Below are 23,658 nucleotides of genomic sequence, written 5' to 3'. Positions count from 1 at the left end.
CTAGGGTAATTTGAACCCTAGCAACCAGACAAAATGAAAACCAATTGCAAATTGTCTCAGAATATCACTCTCTACATCATACTAAAAGTTAACTCAAAGGTGAACAACCCCTTTTAATAAGACAGAGCATTAACATTTGCACTAGGCTAGACTAACTTGTAGCCGATTAGATTATTATAGACTGGCACAGCACTAGAACAACCTGTAGCCAATGAGATCATTAGACTTGGAACAGCGCTAGACTGACCTGTAGCCAATCAAAGCACAGGGTTACCAGTCAGAACATTGCAGCCGTTACAATTTAAGGGGCCAGAGCCAACTGCAACAGAAAGAGCTCAGAATGTGTTAAAAGGTTGGATGACCTTTAGGTTAACTTTTTGTATGCTAATTCTAAACAATTTTTCAATTGGCCTTCATTTTTTCTTTTTCATCATTTTTGAAACATTTTGCCTTCTTCCTCTGACTCTTTGCAGCTTTCAAATGGTGGTCACTGACCCCATCTAAAAAACACATGCTCTGTAAGGCTACAAATGTATTGTTATTGCTAATTTTTGTTATTCAACTTCCTATGCAGGTCTCTCCTATTCATATTTCAGTCTCTTATTCAAATCAGTGCATGGTTGCTAGGGTAATTTGGACCCTAGCAACCAGATGGCTGAAATTACAAACCACAAATAATAAAAAATGGAAACCAATTGCACATTGTCTCAGAATATCACTTTCTACATCAGTGATCCCCAACCAGTAGCTCGTGAGCCACATGTTTCTCTCCAACCCCTTGGATGTTGCTCTAGGTGTCCTTAATGCATGTGTTTATTTTTGAATTCCATGCTTGGAAGAACATTTTGATTGCATAAAAATCAAGTATAGTGTCAAGTAGAGCCTCTTGTAGGCTGCCAGTCCAGATTGAGGTTACCAAATGGCCAATCACGGCCCTTATTTGGCACCCAAGGGACTTTTTCATGCTGCTTGTGTTGCTCCCCAACTCTTTTTACATTTGAATGTGGCTCACAGGTAAAAAAGGTTGGGGACCCCTGTTCTACATCATACTAAAAGTGAATTTAAAGGTGAACAAACGCTTTAATGCTTCTCTAAGAATTAGCAGATGTATGTTATAAATAAATATAAACAGGCTGAGTACAGTATTTGTTTCAGTTGCACTGATGCTTTTTTTCTTTCCCAGGCCATGAGTATGCAGCAGACAACCTGACGTTTGCAGCTGTGGTTGAGCCTGAGAACGCCGTCCGGGACAAGAAGTGTCAGTGGGTTCTGCACCGCAGGCTTGAGAAGAAGAGCACGGTGAGAACACAGGGGCGACTGGCTGCTTGAACTTGTGGTTCAGTGTGACACGGTATAACTCACGTGCAGACTCAGGAGCAGGAAAGTTCTACACATACAGACATCCTCAGCCACTTCAAAGGATACATTGCAAAAGAAAAACCATATACATACACACACATATAGAACTAAAAGTAGTGCACCCCAAGCAGCTTTTGTACACTGTCTTTTCACTAGCAATAATGCCAGCACCATAAAGCAAGTCCTGCTGTGTCCCTAACAACAAGCCATTCTATGGCTTAAAGGGCCAGCAACATGCTAGAATCTTATAAAATGCTCTTCCATATGAGATTTGCCTGTATTTTAGGTTTCGTTTCCTTTAGAAGATACATCTGTACCCTGCATTTTTATTTTAACCTTAAGCACAATAGTATCCAACCTACATCCTGCCCATTCTTCATTGTTATAATGGGTATATGCAGCTTGTGGCTCTCTGGATGTTGGAACTACAACTCCCAGTATCCTGTGTAACAATTTAAACAGTTGGTAGTATTACACATGTAAAAATTACAAATGTATTCAAAAAGATCACGGAGAACTAAGGTGCCTCTAATGCAGGGGTAGGCAACCCGTGGCTCTTCATCTTGCTTGCTGCGGCTCAGTCTTGCAGCTTTGCCTGTCACGTCATCTATACAGCACTTGCTGGCGGCTTCTTGAGTGTGAGACCACGCTAAGCTAACGGTTACCGTATATACTCGAGTATAAGCCGAGTTTTTCAGCCCCCAAAATATGCTGAAAAACTCTACCTCGGCTTATACTTGGGTCAAGTGCAAAAACGGTCACTCTAAGAATAGTCGCCGGTGTCCAAGAATAGTCTCCAAGAATATTTGCCGGCGTCCAAGAATGGTCGCCGGCATCCAAAAACGAGACGCTGGCACCTCCAATGGGAGCAGAAACCCTAAATTTTTTCATTGAAACTTACCAGAAGCTGCTGCATTTCTCACCCTAGGCTTATACTCGAGTCAATAAGCTTTCCCAGTTTTTGGAGGTAAAATTAGGTACCTCGGCTTATACTCGGGACGGCTTATACTCGAGTATATCCGGTAGCTTACCACGGTCGCACACTCAGGAAGGTACGAAGGCTGTATAGACGTCCCAGGAGTGACAGGCAAGACTGAGCCACAGCAATATGATTTATCATGGTCCTTAACGCGGTCACACACTCAAGACAAGAGAGGGTAGATCAGCATAGAGCTTCAGAAACAGACGTCACATTAAACAGATGAGAACGCTAATATAATAGCGCTATTCAGTGTTTAATTTATTTCAAAGTAGGCCTACACATGCACACCGCACTTCTGTTTGTTGTATTCTGTTGTTGTAACAGTTACAATTAAAAAAAGGTTAAAACTTTTAAAAGTTTATAAGCTGTGTTATGTTTTGCGGCTCTAGACTATTCTTCTTTAGTGGAAGAGGGGGCAAAATGGCTCTTTTGATAGTAAAGGTTGCTGACCCCTGCTCTAACGTTTGCTACGTTTTGTACTTTGGATAAGTATTATGATTTTGTTTGTGTACCAAATTCCCAGTATCCTTTGTATTATCAGGAATGCGTGGAACCTGTAGTCCACAACAACTGCCTAGCAATGCTTCATGGTTAACCTGTTACTTTTACATTTTGTGACCCGCCTGTTCTCTTTGTAGTGCCCGTCCACCATTGGAGAAGAAAAGGAGTATAACCCTTTCCTGCGCACCCACTGCAGAGACCTGCACCAAGCTTTAGACCTCCAGCGAGGAGCCAATGAAGATTGGAATCACTTTCGTGCCAGGGTCCTGGAAGAGGTTCGCAAGAGAAAGGACCTTTTCAAAGAGAGATAGACCTTCAGGCTCACTATGAGAGAACTGTTGTGTGTGTTAGTATCAACACAATAATAATAATAATTATAGTGAATCAACTACATTAGATATCCAAGCAGCTTTACTTCCATATTTGGGTTCATACAAAAGCAAAGAGGATCCTCAACACCCATTACTTTTTAGTGCTGCTCAATGGCAAAGCTGGTTTCAGCAACTTGTTTTGGACCTTCCCCCACAGGGAGATTCACATCTGTATCACATTTACTGTTTATTTTGGGTAAATGGAAAGTGTTTTGCACATTTAGCCTTTAGAAATGTAGACTAAATAGTCTGCTATTGGTGAAACAGGGTGATGTCCTTCTGATGCCAACCTCTGCCCCCCCCCCTGGTGCCATGTCTATATTCTTGGATTGTATCTCATGCTGGATTTAAGAACAGAGAAGTATATTACAAAACAAACTTTATGAAACAGGAAATGGGGGGAAATAAAACACTACTTTGGGCTCAGCCACTGGAGAGCAGAGTTCTGGGAGACTGATGTACAGATTGGCAGTGCCCACTGAATGTTGCCAGGCTGTTATACAAAGCATGTTGCCCATGATACAACCTGCACCCCCTGAAAATAACTGGTTAATATATCTCAGAAGTTCAGACAATCCACTTACATCCCCCTCCAGGGCTCATGGTCACAAGAGGATTTTTTTTTAATTACTGAGATTTATTTTGTGAGAAAGAGAGCTGATCCAAGATCCATACCTCAGTTGTTTGAGTTGATGCTCTACATTGGTTGAGCTAAGAAAATTGTTTGATTTCCTATAGATTTTGCCATTTAAATGAGAATTGTATATATGATTTTGTTATAGCTTTTGTTTTCTGTGTTTTGATATGGGTATAAAAACATCTGTGTGTATGTTCTCAGAACTACAGGTTCTGTCCACTTTCATGTAATTATAGTCACATGACAACTAAATCAGGGAAGGTAAATGCCTCTGTGTCACTCAGTATTAACGAGTGGCAAATAGAGGGGCACGTCCCAAGAGGAGTGTGTGCTTATGGACTGGGAAAAAAAATCAATGGTATTAATTAAAATCCCTTATTTTTGTATATGTGAGACTGTTAGAAGTGGCAACAGATATGTAATAAAACACTAGTGTGTGCAGAGCTGCTCTCTTGCCTGTTTGTCTGGTGTCTGCTGAGATAAATACAGTATTGAGTTAAATGGGTACATTTTGATTTGCCACACTGGAAATCCATGTATTGTGCCAGCATGCCCTCATAGGCCATCACAGGTAATGTAAAAGCATTGGGCAAATACTTTATGGAAAAATTATAAGAAGCATGCAAAGTAAATTTTATGGTAGATGTAAAAAAAGGTTAAATTTCTGGTGTCAGTATCTCTTTAAGTACCTACCAGACATGGACTGTTTACCAAGAATATAGTGGTGCTGCCATATTAATTGCTACCCTTATACTGGATCTGCAGCTTCTGTTTGTGCAAAGTAAGGAGATATCCTGCTCTGCTACACTGCTTTCTTTAACTCAAATGGCTAAAATAGATTTAGCAACCCATATGATGTGAAAAAATAGGAATGGGCCAACTCCTGCATGAAGACAGAATGAAGAGAAACAGATGCTGAGAGGGATATTGAAGTTAAACTTGATTATTTCAGAAACTGTACAGAATTTGTATCTGATTGTATTTAGAAATTTTCATTTTTGCGATAGTTCCCACTTAAATAAGAGGTTGATCCCAAGGGAATCAGCAATGGGGTGGGGGGGGGGGGGTGACCGAGAAAAAGTCTCCAGTCCTAGAGCTCCATCTAGTGGCCCAAAACCACTATTATTATAAGTAATAACCTAAATTCCATGCAGAAAGCAACTAGGTAACATGCATTTGCACAAGCAGAATGACACCTGCTTTTCTTCTCTCCCAGTTCCGCCATGCTCCTTGCCTGCATCTGTGCTTAGCTGAAACACCCACTAAACATTAATGATGGCTGTACAGAGAAATCTTTGTACTGTAGTACAGAGTGTGGGTAGGCCCCACTTGGGGAACAAAAAGCAGTGGCCCAGGGTAGGGGCAAGTCTGATGGCAGTTAAGGGGATGACTTCTTATTTACTGTCTTGGATATGTGAAGCTAAAGAGCAGTTGCTGTTACTGTCAAGTTTTTATAGAGAAACAGGCCCAACAAAATGTTGAACTACAAATGGGGGCTTGAGTCCAAAAGGTCTGATGACCTCTGAGATAAGGTGTCGCTCACTAGCACCCAGTGATATGTACAGTAAGTGAACTGACACAGAGTGACAGCTTGGTGGCATTGCTGAGCTGAAGCCAAGCTCCATCTGATTTAGTGATGTGTGGGTTGACCCAAAACCCAAGGTGGGCCGCAGGCTGACCACTGGAGGGTCAACAGTCTTGGAAAAGACACGTGCACATAAGTAGTGTACGGACCAAGAAGAAGAGGGTATGGGTTGGGTGCAGGTCTTAAGGTTGCAACATTGTGTTGGATTGGGTCAGGTGGGGGTTTAGGTTTTGTGGTGGAGTTTTTCCTGACCTGCACATCACTAATCTTTATATCAGTATTCATTATCCAAAAGTTGAGAGTGCAATGCTCTCTAGATTACTGCTGACTTGCAAAAAACCATCCCAAAGCGCAAATGACAATATTTTGCTGAAAAGGCACTATAAAGTTCTGGATGCAAGGCTATAACTCTTGAGATGAGTTCCAGAAAACAAATCTCTCCTTGCGCTTCTGCTAGTTCCTGTTCTTGTCCTGTGGGACTCAACTGGGAATGTACAGGAAGAAACCTGCAGTGTATAAATATTCATTCCCATAACTGCAGACTGTCCCTAAATCAAATGCTCAGTGCCATCTATTCTGATGTCTTCTGGGAAACCTTTTGTTCTTGATAATGTCCCCGTTCTTAAAATTGCCCAGCTGCAAAGCTTTTTTTTCGTAATGGGATACGGTCATGAGAAAACATGTTTTTTTCAAAACAAATCAGTTAATAGTGATGCTCCAGCAGACTTCTGCACTTAAATCCGTTTCTCAAAAGAGCAAGCAGATTTTTTTTTTTATATTTAATTTTGAAATCTGACATGGGGCTAGACATATTGTCAGTTTCCCAGCTACCCCAGTCATGTGACTTGTGCTCTGATAAACTTCAGTCACTCTTTACTGCTGTACTGCAAGTTGGAGTGATATCACCCCCTCCCTTTCCCCCCAGCAGCCTAAGACAGAACAATGGGAAGGTAATCAGATAGCAGTTCCCTAACACAAGATGACAGCTCCCTGGTAGATAGGTAGGTGACAGCACTCAATAGTAAAATCCAGGTCCCACTGCAACACATTCAGTTACATTGAGTAGGAGAAACAACAGCCTGCCAGAAAGCAGTTCCATCCTAAAGTGCTGGCTCTTTCTGAAAGCACATGAACAGGCAAAATGACCTGAGATGGCTGTGTACACACCAATATTATAAATTTAAAAAAATACACTTGCTGGTTCAGGGATAAAATTTTATATGGTACAGTGAATTATTTGCAGTGTAAACAGTGTAGTTTAGAAATAAAAATTAAACCATAAAAATTGTGTCAGAATCCCTTTGCAGGCTTGGAAGGCCCTGCTTTACTGCACATACCCCAATAATAAAGGTCCCTTAGCTCCACTTTAACGCCCAGTATCTGGGTTAGGGAATTTTCTTTTTCTTTCTATAATATGGTAAATACAGCCCTGTTCAGGCCCGGATTTGTGGTGAGGCCACAAAGGCCCGTGCCTAGGGTGGCAAAATTTTAGGGGCTGCATTTTCCAAAGGAGCACTGGGGACTCAAAGCTCCTTGAGAACATGCTTGCTTGCACGCACGGAGGAGGAGTTGCGTGCTAGGATCATGCGGCCGGGGGGGGGGTGCGTGAATCTGTGGAATCTGCCCCTGGCCCTGTGGGTGGGCAGCCAGCAGTTTGGCAGGGCTGAGAGGGAACTAAAGTTAAATTTTCCTTGCATGAAGGTAGTGATTTGCAATCTATATTTTATTGTGGCAATACAATAAAAGTGTCATTTCTAATGGTAAGCTACTGATAAATGCAGATTTATATTTATGCGCCTGGACACAAATAACATGAAACTGAGAAAAGATATGCTGAGAAAGATTTGGGGAATTTTGTGGATTACAGATGCTCTAGGAAGTGTCACTCGGTGGCTACTAAAGCAAATAAAACGCTGCACTGCCTCAAAAATAAAGAACGTGGGATGAAAACATAATTTTGCCTCATTATTAAGTTCAGATATAAATGTGCCGGAGCATGGGTGTCTGCAGAAAATGTTCTGGGGGGGGGCAAGGAGGCAAAGGAATCGCACAAATCACTTCAGAATCTACAATTTTCTATAATATGGCTTTTTAGCAAGGGAGGGAATACAGGGTTATGGAAGATAGAACATAGTACAAATTGATCCAACCCCTTCTTGAAGCTTATTGTATGCATGGCATACTACTCATGCACACACAGGCACAGACTCAGGCACACACACACAGTCACACAGACTCAGGCACACACACACAGTCACACACACATAGTCACACAGACAGACTCAGTCAGACACACACACAGATTCAGGGACACACTCAGGCACACAGACTCAGACACACACACAGACTCAGGGACACACACAGATACAGTCACACACACAAACGGAGACATACACACAGGCCCAGACTGGAAATCTGTGGGTTCTGGCAAATGCCAGAGGGGCTGCTATAAGGTGCCATAGAAAGTCGGTATCAAGTGGGCTGGTGGAGAGCTGATTGGGCCTCTGTGTACCTGAAATGCCAGGGCCTATTTAATTTCTCAGTCCGGACACATACTAAGGCACAAACACAGTCACACACACACACAGGGATACTCTAACACACACACAGAAATACAAATCACAGACACACGTTTGACAGAAGCCAGTAAAACAGCAGACCATTAAATCAAACAGACACTAACAGGGAGCTCCATAGCCTTATCTAGTCTGTAACATAAACAAATAGTGCCTTTCAGTCTGTCCCGCATGCCGAATACCCACACGAGTTGCAGCTACAAGAGGACTGCAGTGATAAAGGAATTGGGGAGGGACAAAGCTGTCTGAGTTTCCAGCTGTCTTGTCTTTCTCCTGCTGCTGCTGCTTCGCTCTCCTGTCCATTAAACTACTTGGCACTATCTTCATTTTAACTTACGACTAACTCGGTCTGCGTTTTGTAAATCATTGCATCCCGCCTGACATTCAGCACTGCCCCTCCCCCCCCCTTGCCCCTATTAGCGGACGCCCATGAGCTGGAGCCTGGACAACGTTCAGACAATGGTGTAACTACTGGGGTCCGCCAGAGACTGTTGTGTATAAACAAAGACAACCTGAAGGGGGGGCCATGACCCACAGTATCACCCTCAGCGACAGACACACACACCAAGAAAACTCTAAATGCCTGAATCTGCAATACACTGTTCATGTCTTTATTCTTTGCACTATAAATACCCACAGAAACCCAGATTGATTAGCCGCCACCCGCTCCCATGGGAATAGAACTCAGAGCATGTGGATTGGCATCTTGGGGCTAACACTTCTGTGACAGGGGAAGAGATGTATGAAAGTGGTTGCTAGGAGACGGTGGAATAATAGGCAGCGCGCCATCACATGAGTTGCAATACACATCAACCCCTCTAGGTGGTATCTGGCTATGTTGCTAGCTTGCTCGTCAGGCTGTTACTATGGAGACGCTTTGCCCTACTGTAAACGAGGTGTAGGCCCTGTCAGTGTAGAGCAGCGGCTCCTGCAGAATCCTATCATAGTTTAAGGGTAACTATACACATACAGCCCCCACAAACAAACGTTATAATACGTTCTGCCATTAGACTCCAGCTGTTGCTGAACTAGAACTCTCATTTAGGGAATAACTGCTGCAGAGCCTCTCTGGGAAGGTTGTAACACACCTCTGCCATTTACCTTTTTTTTTAAGGGCAGAAAAATCGTGAGTTGTATTTTCTCTTCAACAAAAATGATATTATAAGGTATTTTTTTGATCATTTTACTTCAGGACTGATGCAAGCCATGGAACCAGAAAATGCACAGGGAAAATCCCCTGCTGAAAATGAACAGGAAGTTGTACCTGATGTGGGTGAGTGATATTATTATTAAGTTCCATTTTCTTCTATTATGAAAAAGAAGTTTTTGGGTGGAGACTGTTCCCCTTTAACAGCACAATCATATTGGAAAAGTAGATTTAAAGCTCATGGCACACGTGCCATATTCACTGCTGTTGAAAGTCAGTCAAACGTGGGCTTGTTGCCTGTCATTGGGTTTAATGGTTGCCACCCTGATGCAAGCCACACAGACTTTGCCCTGATTGAGTGCAAATGGAAAACTAACCAACATACCTGTATCTGCTTTATTCTAAGCCTCGGCTATGAGTGCAAGCTCCGAAGCACTAGAATTCCTGTGCAGTGTTGGTAAGTCACTTCCCTTTCCTGTCTATAAAAAATAGTGTGTAGGGCCATGCTAAGGTGTTGTATCCACCCCAACAGGGCTGGAGGAGCTGAATCTCTGCCTGTTCACTGACTCTTTAGCGACTGTGTCCGTTTCTGGGGTAGAACTAGGCAACTTTGCAGTCAGTGTGCAGCCAGCGTACTATCAACTGGATGGACTGGAAGAAGAGAAGTGTTTCCTTGTACATGCAGCCAGCCAGGGCACCATCGATGGAGTACCGTGTGGCACCTCCATTATTGGTATGGATTTTTGTTAAGTCTACTTGGGATGAAATGGGGAGGGGGTACATATCCTCTAGCGCCTCCGGCAAGGGATTTCTTTAGGGCCTTACCTGTTGATAAGCAGAGAGGAGGTTGTAAGGGGGTTAATGATTTTTAGTGTTTTTACCCACTAAAAGTCATTACATTAAAGTGTGTGCTTCTGAGGCAGTGACTATAATAGACATTTTCCTTGTATTCTTTCAGGTCACATCTCATACAAACTTGAAACTCTGGAGCAGCACGTGCATGAGTATGTAAAGGTACCACAAGTATTATTCTATTGCCATGTGTCCCCTGCGGCTGCTCTCCTCCCTACCGGCTGTTGGAAATTTATCACAGTAACAATTTGTGGGAAAGTCTTGCAGCACATTTGTATAACTGCTCCTGAATGTAGTCAGGTCCAGACTGAGATTCAAAATAGGCCTTGGCATTTCAAGTACACAGAGGCCCAAACAGCTTGCCCCAGCCCACTAAATAGTGGGCATTGTATCTTGTCACACAAGGGCTGTATTTTGTGTCTTCCTGGATAAGGCATCTGCCGTTTTTAACCTCAAGTTGCATTGTATTCCTTCTGTGGAACATAGATAACTTGTGTTTCTATTCTGATCTATCTGAGCTGATTCATAACTAACACAAAGAGACTTTGTTATATACCGTGGCCCAAATTAAGAGGTCACGGAAGATTGTATCCAACTCTTTTTCACCCCTGTAGGAGGATGGAAGCAAATTGCCTCTAATATTAATTATTCACGTCATTTCCGTAGCAGGTTATATAACTTGAAAGATACCTTTATCCATTCTTATCTCCTTTGTGCCTGAATTTACAGCTCAAAGGACACTCTCTGGATAAGAAGACCCAAATAGTGAGGCAAGGGGACAAGCTTGTTATTAACAGGATCATTACAGAGGGAGAGGTACAGTAATTGCATTTTATCCTGTTGCATATACTGTCATTTCTACTTAAATGTTATATCTAAAGTGTTCTTTATAAAGGAGAATTTCTATGTTGGCATAGTTTCTTGGCATACTTATGCAGGTCTGGAACTTGGGGTAGTCGGAAGAGGCACATGCCTAGGGTGCAACAGTAGGGGGAGCTGGGAACGTCCTCTTCTGTCACCTACCCCTAGTCTGGGCCCATTGTCCCCCACCGCCCTCTACTGATTTACCCCACACCACTGTGTCGTCAGTGTGTGTGTGTGTGTGTGTGTGTGTGTGTGTGTGTGTGTGTGTGTGTGTGTGTGTGTGTGTGTGTGTGTGTGTACACAGTGGGTGGGAGGGGCGAGTTAGCCGGCCAAGTTGGCCTGGCACTGCGTCTATGCACAGACTAAGAAAATTTAGGTACTGAGGGCCAAAGTTTTACTGGCCTATGTGGTGGAGGGCCAATAATTGAAGTCAGTGTTGGCCACTTCCCCTTTTAAACCACACCCACTGAAACCACACCCATGTTACCACAAGAACTTTTAAGATCATATCCACAATAACAGTGGTAGCTCACAAAAAACCAAATGGTTGGTGCTCACTGCAGGGAAATCCCTCATAAGTGAAAAATTTAAGTCATGTTAAAACATACCCTTAAATCCATATGCCTCATCCTCTCCTGTGGATAATACAACAACCCCCCAACACATGATTAAGCATCTTAGGGGCCCTTAACAACAATTTGAAAATACTAACAAACCCCAAGAACAAACCCCTAACAGGCTTACATTCCACAGGTAGCATAGGGCAAGCAGAGAATGGCACACACAAGCAGCACTGGGCAAGCAGAGAATGGCACACACAAGTAGCACTGGGCAAGCAGAGAATGGCACACACAAGCAGCACTGAGTAAGCAGAGAATGGCACACACAAGCAGCACTGGGCAAGCAGAGAATGGCACGCACTAGCAGCACTGGGCAAGCAGAGAATGACTTAGGGGCCCTTAACAACAATTTGAAAATACTAACAAACCCCAAGAACAAACCCCTAACAGGCTTACATTCCACAGGTAGCATAGGGCAAGCAGAGAATGGCACACACAAGCAGCACTGGGCAAGCAAAGAATGGCACACACTAGCAGCACTGGGCAAGCAGAGAATGGCACACACTAGCAGCACTGCGCAAGCAGAGAATGGCACACACAAGCAGCACTGCGCAAGCAGAGAATGGCACACACAGGCAGCACTGGGCAAGCAGAGAATGGCACACCCAAGCAGCACTGGGCAAGCAGAGAATGGCACACACAAGTAGCACTGGGCAAGCAGAGAATGGCACACACAAGTAGCACTGCGCAAGCAGAGAATGGCACACACAGGCAGCACTGCGCAAGCAGAGAATGGCACACCCAAGCAGCACTGGGCAAGCAGAGACTGGCACACACAAGTAGCACTGGGCAAGCAGAGAATGGTACACCCAAGCAGCACTGGGTAAGCAGAGAATGGCACACACAAGCAGCACTGGGCAAGCAGAGAATGGCACGCACTAGCAGCACTGGGCAAGCAGAGAATGGCACGCACAAGCAGCACTGGGCAAGCAGAGAATGGCACACACAAGCAGGACTGAGCAAGCAGAGAATGGCACGCACAAGCAGCACTGGGCAAGCAGAGAATGGCACACACAAGCAGGACTGAGCAAGCAGAGAATGGCACACACAAGCAGCACTGGGCAAGCAGAGAATGGCACACACAGGGATGGAAGGCAGAACAGAGCAGGAGACAATTCAAATATGTACTACATACAGTGACACAGTGCTGGTACCCCATTAGCATATTGTATAAAGTGTGAACAGGTGAACAATGTGGGCAGTTTCAGTCTGGATCTCAGGTGTGAACAGTACAGGCCTTTAGGATATAAACAATAGAGGTGTCACAAGTGTGAACAATGCAGGGGGATCACAGGTGTGAACAATACAGGGGATTAGTTTGAATTTGAGGTCTAAATGCAGGGGCCAATTAATCTCTGTAGTGATACCTTTTAAAGTTTACATATGGTAAAAAGACAGCATATGGGGGGCCACAGAAGGGGGGGAGTCAGCCCGCGGGCCACCAGTTGGACAGCCCTGATATAGAGGAATACCTATGCTTACAGTTTGATGGTATCTCTCTAGAGGCTATGTGCTGTGTCGTTATACTAGAAAATACATATAATGAATAAATAGATATGCTTTGTTTTGCAAACACTATATTAGCATTGTCTCCCCCAGAAATTACACCGTGAAACATCATCGCATTCAACAAGCTTGCTGTCTGGGCTTATTTCAGAAGCTGCCAATCTGTTAATAATGCGCATTTTGGCCAGGAGGAAAATAAAGGACCCACTAAAGTTCCTGGCATTTGATGAAGAGGGAAATTTGTGCACATCAACTTACGTGAGTCTCACTGTACCTGTAATGTAAGCCTTCTGACCTGTGCATGTGGTCCTTTCCTTCCTTAACATACAGCCTTCTCCCGCTCTGTCCAGGCCTGGTTTATCCCTTTGTTGCCAGACGTAATTTTTGTATTACATAGGACTATGTCCCAAACATAGACAAATACAAGAGGTCCTCTGCACTCAACCCATTATCAATATATTAAGGACATTGAAACATTTTGTTCCTTAAAGGAGAAGGAAAGCTACGGAGGCATTTTATTGGCAATAGATTAGCTGCAATAGTGCAAGCTAGAATGCTATATTTATTCTGTATAATGTTTTACCATACCTGAGTAAAAAGCTCTAGAAACTCTCTGTTTGTTTAGGATAGGAGCTGCAGTATTAATGTGGTGTGACATCACTTCCTGCCTGAGTCTCTCCCTGCTCTGGGCTCAGATTACAGTAGAGAAGGGAGGGGTGGGGGGAGAGGAGCAAACTGAGCATGCTCTTGCCCAGGGCAATGAGGTTTAAGCTGAAGGCAGGAAGTCTGATACAGAAGCCCAAGTGTACACAATAGAAGGAAAGAAATGCAGTGTTTCTTTTGACAGGGGACTCAGAGCAACATTACTTTGGGGGTTTACTGGTATATTTAGATGGACCTTTCTGATAAGTCTTACTTAGTTTTAACCTTTCCTTCTCCTTTAAGCTACTAAAAAATGCCTTTGCCTTTAAACAAAACAGGGATTCTTTGTCCATATATTGCAATATATTTAAGATTGCCAATTTCGTCAGTCATCCCCCGTGTGGCCAGTTTCTTCACTCAACTTGCATTTGATCCATTAATAATTCAATTGCTTCATTATACATTTCATAAAGGGATTAAGTTTTACCCGCAATTTACTTGCTGCATTCAAATTAAAACTCCAAAGTTAGTTGCCCTTTTACTAGTCATCGTGGGATCACCTGACTATAGCTGAAAGGGTGGGAGCTACAACATGGAGCTGGCCACTGCTCCTGTATAAATTATAACAAACAAGGAAAAGTTGTGCTCACCACTAATGTCCCAAACATGGCAGGTCTGTTCTTTTTTTCAGCTAAAGAAGGTCTACATGTTTTTTTTTTCAAGTTTAGAAGCATACTTCCCCTTAAAATATATACATAATTAAATGCAAAATGGAGCACTTTCAATATCCAGTTACACTGTGGGAAGACCCATCACCTTTTTTGGCACTATTCTGATGTGCAGGACACTTATTTAATATATATTCGCTAGACAATCATCTTGTACTAGTGGAGAAAACAATTTGTGCATAGTCTGTTATGTCACTCCTGGCTGTGGCACATTCCAGATAACGGATTAGTACAGAAAATAAATCCAATACAGCTGTACTTATAAATTTCACTTAACAGTACTACTAATAATAATACTAAGAGGGAGATTTTGACTGTGCAGCTTACAATAATTAATGTTCCTATTAGGCACCACTAGGAACACAGGCTCAAGTAATTGGAAAAGAAATGGTTGATGTTTTTGGCATAGAAAGGACAATCCATTCTCCAGAGGTTCCCACAACGTGGCAGTGCTTCTTTCTGTCGGATGGGTAAGGTTAGGGCCATTGAACACATGCTATGTCCTCTGTGTTGGGTTGAATATGAGTGCTTTCTTTAGTTAGCACTCATTTAAAGGGGGATCTAAACCCCTTCCCTTGGGTTTTAACTTATTGTATCAGTGAAGACGACCGACACCTCCCCAACCACTGCATCACACACCCCCACTGCACCCACATACCTCCACCTACTTAACAGTTTGTAGATCTCACCTAGCTAGGCATATCAGCACCATGGTATTGGAGGGCACCATGTTTGGCAGTATTACTTCATTCTTGGTATGGACTACAATGGGCTGCAATAAGAGCGCAGAGCAGTGGGATAGGGAGGTACGTAAGGTTAAACAAAGGGCGAACTCCACTGATCCCCAATGAACTGACTGACACTTTCATTAAATTATCTATTTATATGAAATGCTTATTATAGAATAACATCAACGGGATCTATTTCCTGAATTATATGACTCATACTTGAATTTTTCATCAGTGTAATGCCTATTCACCTCTCAACTGTCCGTTTTTAGAGGGACAGTACCTCTTTTGACAGCTCGACCTGCAGTCCCTTATTTCTACTGGAAAGTCCCGTTTTCTCTGTACTGAACAGCCAGAAAAAGAAACAAAGTTTCTAACTTAATTGGCTTTTGGCAGAGAGCCCAGAAAAGCCACAGCAGGAGATAAGATACTTTTGTAACAAATTCTAGATAAGCAAATAACAATATATTGTAAAAATATAAGAGAACAGGTCCCTTGGGAAAAGTTAGACTCACAGCTTTAGGGTCTGGCCACACAAGCGGATTCGGGGAGATTAGTTGCCCCGGGCGTCTTCGGAAAACGAAGCGCTGCGTGTGCATTGCCGCAGGCGATTTTCATTTTAGCCGGCGAAGGGCAAAGGGAATTCGGGGAGAATAACGCCCCAAAGAAGGAGATTTGTCGCTGGGGCAACTAATCTCCCCAAATCTGCTCGTGTGTCCAGACCCTTAAGGGCAATTCACCTTCATTAGCAAAACTGTAATAACTGGAAAAAAAAAACACAGAAATATGTTCAAACTTTCATAAGCTGCCAAATTTTGTAAAATGAACATGGTAATTAGCGGTGTGGTCATAAAATAGGCATGGTAAAAAAAAATTTGCCACAATATGCTCGCCAACTTTTTTGTCCCTCTTTTTGTTTCCAGAATGTTGGGAGGTATGTTATTGGGTCCCACAGCAAGATCTGTTGCAGGGTCAATTTCCTCTATAACTATACCTGTTATTTTCAGTAGAACTATTTAGGTAGTTGCATTATAGTAACCCTAAATCATGCTCAACCTTTTGTTCTAGAAAACTTTACATACCTGGTCAAAAAGTTTAGTACAGGTATGGGATCAGTTATCTGAAAACACGTTATCCAGAAAGCTTCAAATTACAGGAAGGCCATCTCCCTTTTATAAAATAATTAAATTTTTTACCAATGATTTCTTTTGACTGTGCAATAGTAAAAAAGTACCTTGCATTTCATCCCATGCAAGAGACAGATCTTTTCTGAAAACAACCACAAACTGTCTCGTTCCTTAGGCATTTGGCTAGTCATGTTCAGATTGGTTCACCAGTGACCATCAAACTCAATGAGATGCCAGTTTTATCAGAACCAGGTAAGGGATCATCTTTTCTATGAGCACATATGTTAGGGGTCACTTCCTTAAGATAAGGCAGTATGCAAAAGATAATCATATGCAGACATTGTTTTCGCACATCGCCTTACTTTTCCAAAAGTAACTATTCCTGCCTTTATATAACAGCTCACCACCAATGGCAGAAAGCAGTGTCCTGAGCAGATGCAGAGATTTGAACACATTGGGCGTATTTATAAAGTGGTGCAATGTGCCAAGTCTAGCTAAGCCAAGCTAGACTGCAAATTACTAAATGATGGTTCTAATCAGCCCTGTTTTATAACCTTCCCACTTATATCACTCGCATTTTACAGACGAGAAAGACCCTAAACCTGTGTTTGAAAAGAAGCCTTTGGCTTGGCAAGAGGACCTTCAGCTGCATTCAGAATTCCTGGACAGAAAGGTATTAAAAATAGTTTTGTATAAAAGACATTCTAATAGTGATCTCAATGAACACCTTGAAAAGGTTATCATTCTGTACAGAGAATGAAGGTCTTGCCTTCAGATGGCACCAGCATGTACAGACAGCATCAGCAATAGAGGTAATTATTGGGGCTGCCACACCCTTTCACATCTGCTTAACTGTGCCATCCAGGTGGTTGACAATATTAACTATTGCGCCAATGGCTAACCTGAACACAGTATACAGAGGTTAGTAAATAGCCATTTGTGCAAATAAAAATATATCATGCAATACCCCTTTTTTCTTAAGGGTTGGGGCAGACTGGCAGATTTAGTCACCTGGCAACTAATCGCCTCTTCTGCGGGGCGACAGTCTCCCCGAACTGCCTTCCGATTGCTTGAATGAAGAATCGCCTGCGCTAATGCACTTGCGTCGCTTTGATTTCCGAAGTCACATCACGAGGAAACTTCGGAAATCAAAGCACCGCAAGTGCATTAACGCAGTAGATTCTTCATTCAAGCAAGCGGAAGGTGATTAGTCACCAGGCGACTAAATCTCTCCGAACCTGTCCATCTGCCCCAACCCTTACAGTATTTGCATTCTTTTTTGTATTCTTAGTACCAAATTAGCTGACCATTTCATGCCTCTGTACCACAAAATACTCACATTGATATTTGTCTAATAGATATTGCCAAGTAGTATCTTATTACAAATATCAACATTTTAACTTATTATTGGTTGGTCCTAAGGAGCACACCTCCTTTCTGGTTTGAATTGCAGTGGTGGGTGAGCATTGTACACTAAAGGTCCCCATAGACAAAAAATCTTACGATTTTTTATCCGACATCTGTCAGAAAATTGATCAGCCAGGGTAAAAAAAAAAAAAAAAAAGTCCCATTGCAATTTATGTTTGCAGGGCCAAGCAGGCAGCTACCCTCAAGTTTTCCTAGCATTTATCGCCTGAAATGGTCTTTTTAGTTGATGGACAAATCGTACATTTAAAAGTGGTCTCATGATAACGAAAAGATATTTTAAAGATCTTTACAGCTATGGCCAGCTTAAGACTAGAGCTGGGCAGTCTGCAGCCCTCCATAAACTTAACACTCAGCCAACATTGTAGTTAATGCTGTCTTTGCCATTTTTTCTAGGAGGAACTAATTTCTGACCATGAAACCTACCTAAGGCGCCACCCAGAGGTGAAAGTGCTCCTGGCGGACTTCATGCAGTTTTTGCTCCTGCGGAAGCCAGATGATATAATGGATTTTGCAGCAGAGTATTTCAAGCCATTTTCCTCCACGCAGGAGCCCAACGATCCCTTTGTGTCCTCCCACCATGCCAGCCCTTTCCGTAATGTCTCTCATTAAACAAAAAGAATTCTATCTTCAGTGTCAGCCAGTTTATTATCCTAGGCTTATATTAGTAAGGTGAAGCAAGAGAAAGTGGTTTTTAAGAAGAGGGTCACATATGGGAGGAGGGTCATACAGTATAATGCTAATGACAACAGAAGTGCCACAGAGTCTCATTGGGCAAATTCACCCCTGGGTGAAAGCAATAATTGGTTGCCATGGGTTACTGCCCAGGTGCAAATGTGCCCAGTGTTTATAAATAACCCCCCCTGATTAGGAACACAGTAAGAAGGGAAGAGATCGAGAAGCTGGCACCTTAGTGAAGGTATAAACAGAGGGGAAGAAAATATTGTGCGTCACTGAACAAATTCAGATGTAACCATGAAACAGTAATTGAATGTGGCCCAAGAGCCATGTTTATGACAGCAACTACAATAACAACCGGGAACAATGTTAGGAAAAGGATGAAGCCATTCATTTTTTAGGGTATCACTTTATTTGTACTAAATTCACAGATAGGAGTTACAAGATGAGATTTCTCCCCCGAGGTTTGTCAAATACATGAGCAGATATCCTGCAAGAAAAAGAAAAATATCCCTTATGACATATCAGATAGTTCATGCTCCACCCATATTGCAGTGCTTAGTAAGGCAGTCACATGCTGCTGAGGTCAGTTGTCAGTTCGCTTCAAGGAGTTTTGTCATCGCACCTCCCTTAGAGAGAGAAACCTGCCAGGGGAGGAGCTGCAATTCGGCCTTTTATGTCATCATTCCTCAGACTGCTGAGCCCCAACCAAGGTTTAGAAGTAGGTTCTAAACCTGGCTGCTTCTAAGTTGGTTACACTAGGATTGCAAGAGAGAACTTAACCCAATTAAAAATGTATGATCCAGAGAACCGAATACATTTAGGTTTAGATCAAATTTTAGGGATTCCGTAACATTATTTCAGGATCCAGCTGCAATCTCATGAGTTCTGCTTGGGATATGCAGTCTGCCCATGAAACAGCAACACTAATGCCATTTTCTCCTACAAGCAACACAAAAGGAAAGTAATCTAACCCCAGGAGGAAAATCTCCTGCCAGGTTGGACATGCAGGGCATTATCCAGGGGCACACAAAAGATGCACACACTTATTTACATAAATCAAGCCATAGTACAAGAATTTAAAGGCAAAACAATACTCACAAGTGACAATTAGGTGTGAGCATCCAACACTAGTCTCCACCGACACTCCCTTCGACAGGATACGCAGATTTTGGATGGGTTTGTTCTTCCCAACACAATGCCCTTCTCTAGCTGCACAGAATACATTTGGAAAGAAAACAAGAGTATTAATATGTTAAACTAAAATTTGTTTTTCGCAGCCTGTTAAAAAGTAGACAGATCATTTACTGAACTGTATTACGTAATTTCATGGGTTATAGGTTAGCAATGCTTAGAGTGCACTCAAGACTCCAGTTCCACAGTCTGGTTATAACCACAGTAAAGCAAAGATAATGTGCTGTATATTCAAAGCCCTATTATTATTATTATTATTATTATTATTATAAGAGGGCAGAACATTAGTGATCAAAAAAAAAAGGAGAAATGAGCAAGGTTAGCAGGGTGAGGACCAGGGGTGAATGAGAGACATGAAGAGGTTCAGGCATGTGAGTTGCGCAATTAGCTGGGGATATAAAGCCTATAGCCTGGAGATCACGTGCAGATATGTGGGAGGGACGCCTTTGTTATTCAGGACCAAGATGTAGCAGCTTGTTAAATAGATCTGCTAGCAGCAAGCATCATGGAGTAAGGGAAGTGCAAAAACTTGGTCCTTGTACATGGTATAAAGTGATACAGACACAGAGCACTTTAAAAATAAATAAATATCTTTCTAAAAGACAGCAGATTTGGCAAGAAATTGAGAGAGCAGATAGTAACCATGAAATCATGCATTGTAATATGACTCAGTGATAATAGCAGCAGTTTGAATTCTGTTTTAGGGTAAATGCATTAACATCACCTTTTCCTGAAGAATCATGGAAGAGAAGCTAGTATAGCAAGTACCCTCTAGACAGCATAATACCATGTAGATGAGTGCCCAAAGATAGGCTGCAAGAAAAATTTTAGCAATGTCATGCTTTGCCCATATTCGTTTCAATGCTTAGTGGGACAGTCAGGTGCTGCTGAGGTCAGTTTTCAGTTCGCTTCAAGGAGTTTTGTCATCACACCTCCTGCACAGAGAGAAACCTGCCAGGGGAGGTGCTGTAATTCGGCCTTTCATGTCATCATTCCTCAGACAGCCCCAAGCTAGTGCGACCGTGGTGTAGACGTTGGTTCTAACCCTAGCTGCTTCTAAATTGGTTCCACTCACACTGCAATATAGCATTTCAATCAAGCAAATGAACCAGAAGACCAGCCGCAAGCAGAACAGGTCTGCAACCACAGCAGCATTCATAAAGGAACAGTTAACACAAAAAAAGAAGAAATTTACTTAAATGTAAAAAAAAAAAAAAAAAATAAGTGTTTTTAAGTAATATAATTTTGCCTTAAACCCCCCCCCCCCAGCTTGAATGGCTGCCCCCCAGGCTACACAGCAGCAGCTTGTGCATATAAACTATAGTAGTGTTTCTGAAGCAGTGAAGCAAACACAGCTTTTACCAATGGAGAGCAACAATTCATTATATTTGAATTACTTTGAAACACTTTTTTGGTTACTGTTCCTTTAAATTCACATCCATTCATGGGCTCTGCTGCCATGAGGCAATCTTTTCCCAGATAGCAGCGCCCTTCAAGTTACCTGGGTTAAAATTCTGGTTTTAAAATTGGAATGTTGGCTCTTCTAGTGCAATTGTGCTCTATGCATTAGCAATTCAGCCCCCCCCCAGACACTGAAAAGCTTGGTGGTGGGGGATGGGCAAAGCATGAGCCAAAATCACCCCTGACAACATGGCTGCACTACAGTGTCACACAAATGTGATTACATACCCTAAAAGCATATTAAAGGCAGTCTTCTACTTCCAGAATCAGTCAGGCATAAGCAACCAACACTTTGGCCTCCATTGGCCTTAGATGCTCACTTCTTCTAGAACAGGAGACTTGGATTGCAGGAGTTTGTTCTTCAGCACAATGCACCTCTCTAGCCGTACCTACACAGAATCCATTTAAAAATAAAGGATAACCAATTAGAAAGGGTTAATACGGTTCATTACATTGTGTTCCAGTCTGTAGCACAAGAGTCACTGCACTATGGAAGTATATACAAAAGATTAACCATTTGTGTATGGGTGGTGGTGGGGAGAAGAAATTTGTGAGCCTACATATAATTTCTAAACTACAATTGTGTGGGATTACTGTTTATCGTTCAGCAACAGCTGAAAAGCACCAGAGACCCCCCAGCCTTGTAAATAGCAATCCAAGTCTGCATTGGTCAGCTTTGTTTTCGCTTCGAGGGGCTTTGTCACTGCGCTTCTGTAGAGAGAACGTGCTGCCAAGCGCTGCAATTCGGCCTTTCTGTCATCATCCCAAGGCAGATACTTCATTGGTTAATGCTGTTAATTACACCCATTTCATACCTTATTCAGGGGCATCTCCAGCCCCGCAGAAATCTGGTCTCGGATCTGGTCTTCCTGCTGGGGTTAAAAGTCCTTGGAGCAGCCGGATGCGAGGCCCTCCAGCAGCAGCCGCCGCCATTGTGGTAGTACAGAAGCCTGCAGCAAGTCCGGTCTCACATGTAGCAACATGGTTTCCCAGAGCTGCACAGACTGAACGCTCCTCTGTAGACTTCAGGCCCATACAGCTTTGCCCAGTGTCCATGCACCCGAAGTAAAACCAGGAAGTAGACTGAGTGAGCACATGGCAGCTCAGCTTTATGCAGATATGACTCAACAGTGACACTTTCTGGCCAAACCTGGAATCTGCCAGAGCACACTGCACAGAACAAAGGACTCACCCCCCCCTTATGCAAATTAGGTCTAACATTTCACTGTCTAAACATGTGGGAACCCTATGTATCCCTTCATATAACCAGCCCAGACTGGCAAGCTGTGGTTTCTGGCAAATGCCAGAGGGGCTGTGATAAGATGCCATAGAAAGTCACTATTTAGTGGGCTGGTGGAGAGCGAATATTGGGCCTATTGGAATGCCAGGGCCTATTTTGATTCCCAGTCCAGACCTGCATAAAACTACACAATATATATGTATTCAACAAAACTACACCCTGCATATCAGAATGTACAATCTAAGACACTTATCATGCTCACCTGATTTTAACACAAAGGTTCCTAGGACACCCATGGAAACAACAGGTCCAGACTGGCAATCTGTCCAGAGGGGCTGCAGCAAGATACCATAGAGGCACGGACAGTCGCTATTTAGTGGGCCTGTGAGGGCTTGTTTGGGTCGCTATGTACTTGAAATACCAGGGCCTATTTCAATTCCCAGTTAGGGTTGCCACCTTACCGGCCTGGTAAAAATGATAGTTGATCCCAATGTTATTCATAGGGAAAAAAAGATAAATATATAGGAAGGCCAGTATTTTTTTTCCAGAAAAGGTGGCAACCCTATTCCCAATCCAGACTTGGGTAACCGTTCCAGAAAAAACAGCTGAAGAGGGAAGACTGGTGAGAAAAAAATAAATAAAAAAATTTAAACCCAAATGCCACACACCAGCATTCTAGACTCAGGCAGGCAGATGAGTGGGGAAAAAAACCCACGGCTGGGCCTTATGTAGGGGCAGGAAGCTGGGTAATTAGGCACAATCACCTGTGGCCTAATGCTGTGCAGATGATTAGATAATTGGTTGTTGCTAACGATGTCATAGAGAGAGCCAAAAACTAGGCAAAGCAGTCGGTCTCTTGCTCTAGAGGCAACTATTCCAGTACAAAATGCTGCTTTTGACCAAAACAGTGTGTTTTTGTTAATCTTCCAGTTTCCTCCTATAGTTTGGATCCATGTTCAGTGTCGGACTGGCCCACTAGGATACCAGGAAAACCCCGTGGGCCCAGGTGTCAGTGGGCCCTTCTACTCACCCAACTATTTGCCTTGTATGCCTATAAAACAGCAGTTGCCCCATTTCTATATAAGAATAAAGAGAAGAAATGGAGGTACAGACTGATGATAATATTTGAGGAAAAGTGATTAAGGGCTCTTACTCATGAGCGTTTTTACCTGCGCTCCCCTGCGTTCCGTTTTTCGGCGTTCAGCCGCAGGGGAGTGCAGGAATAGACGCATTTCATTATTTCAAATGGGGCTGTACTCACACAGGCGCGTGTAGGTGCCGAACGCAGGAAAAATGCAGCATGTTGCATCTCAACCTGCGTTCGGCGCCTAAAAGAATAAAGAAATTGTGACAAAAAAAGGAAAAAATATTTTTGAGAGTGGGCCTGTGGCCAAAGGTTTTCTTATGGGCCCCAAGCATCCCAGTCCAACACTGT

The 23,658-nt window shown here is 42.9% G+C and overlaps 2 protein-coding genes, 1 long non-coding RNA gene and 3 other non-coding genes across 8 annotated transcripts in view; 2 read left to right on the top strand and 4 right to left on the bottom strand.

Annotated features, from left to right (window-relative positions):
* Positions 1–4,293, top strand: part of pnkd.L (PNKD, MBL domain containing L homeolog) — a 48,194-nt gene extending 43,901 nt beyond the window's left edge. For both annotated transcript variants that reach the window (XM_018235747.2, XM_018235748.2), the window contains exons 8-9: positions 1,184–1,299; positions 2,980–4,293. In XM_018235747.2, coding sequence (XP_018091236.1) covers positions 1,184–1,299; positions 2,980–3,153 — 290 coding nt within the window. In that variant the 3' untranslated portion in view covers positions 3,154–4,293. The remainder of the gene's footprint in view (positions 1–1,183; positions 1,300–2,979) is intronic.
* A 4,619-nt stretch (positions 4,294–8,912) lies between these two features.
* On the top strand, positions 8,913–18,277 carry catip.L (ciliogenesis associated TTC17 interacting protein L homeolog). Of its 2 annotated transcripts, none has more exon segments than NM_001096840.1 (11): positions 8,913–8,965; positions 9,204–9,284; positions 9,565–9,615; positions 9,691–9,891; positions 10,117–10,172; positions 10,740–10,826; positions 13,094–13,258; positions 14,719–14,840; positions 16,401–16,477; positions 16,810–16,898; positions 18,047–18,277. In NM_001096840.1, coding segments are annotated over 10 exon segments (1,131 nt in total). In that variant the 5' UTR covers positions 8,913–8,965; positions 9,204–9,217; the 3' UTR covers positions 18,263–18,277.
* Positions 18,278–18,717: 440 nt separating this feature from the next.
* Positions 18,718–22,309, bottom strand: LOC108701309. Its single transcript, XR_001933145.2, has 4 exons — positions 21,799–22,309; positions 21,212–21,372; positions 19,430–19,540; positions 18,718–18,818 (listed from the first exon to the last, which is right to left on the bottom strand). It is a non-coding gene; the product is annotated as an uncharacterized LOC108701309 (long non-coding RNA).
* Positions 18,908–19,022, bottom strand: LOC121398593. The gene has a single exon (XR_005964414.1). It is a non-coding gene; the product is annotated as a small nucleolar RNA SNORD89 (small nucleolar RNA).
* On the bottom strand, positions 20,409–20,523 carry LOC121398594. The gene has a single exon (XR_005964415.1). It is a non-coding gene; the product is annotated as a small nucleolar RNA SNORD89 (small nucleolar RNA).
* Positions 21,647–21,754, bottom strand: LOC121398595. Its single transcript, XR_005964416.1, has one exon. It is a non-coding gene; the product is annotated as a small nucleolar RNA SNORD89 (small nucleolar RNA).
* Positions 22,310–23,658: the final 1,349 nt, after the last annotated feature.

This window comes from Xenopus laevis, chromosome 9_10L, assembly GCF_017654675.1.
Source record: "Xenopus laevis strain J_2021 chromosome 9_10L, Xenopus_laevis_v10.1, whole genome shotgun sequence".
NCBI classification, from domain to species: Eukaryota; Metazoa; Chordata; class Amphibia; order Anura; family Pipidae; genus Xenopus; species Xenopus laevis.
This window is presented reverse-complemented; position numbering and strand designations above follow the sequence as displayed.

What these genes read in the sequence shown, in the direction of transcription:
- catip.L (XM_041575779.1), top strand. Translation starts at nt 9,209, where the DNA reads ATGCAAGCCATGGAACCAGAAAATGCACAGGGAAAATCCCCTGCTGAA. An exon ending in ACGTGCATGAGTATGTAAAG is followed by an intron (nt 10,173 to 10,739) that starts GTACCACAAGTA and finishes CTGAATTTACAG; the next exon opens with CTCAAAGGACACTCTCTGGA. An exon ending in TGCTTCTTTCTGTCGGATGG is followed by an intron (nt 14,841 to 16,400) that starts GTAAGGTTAGGG and finishes CTCGTTCCTTAG; the next exon opens with GCATTTGGCTAGTCATGTTC.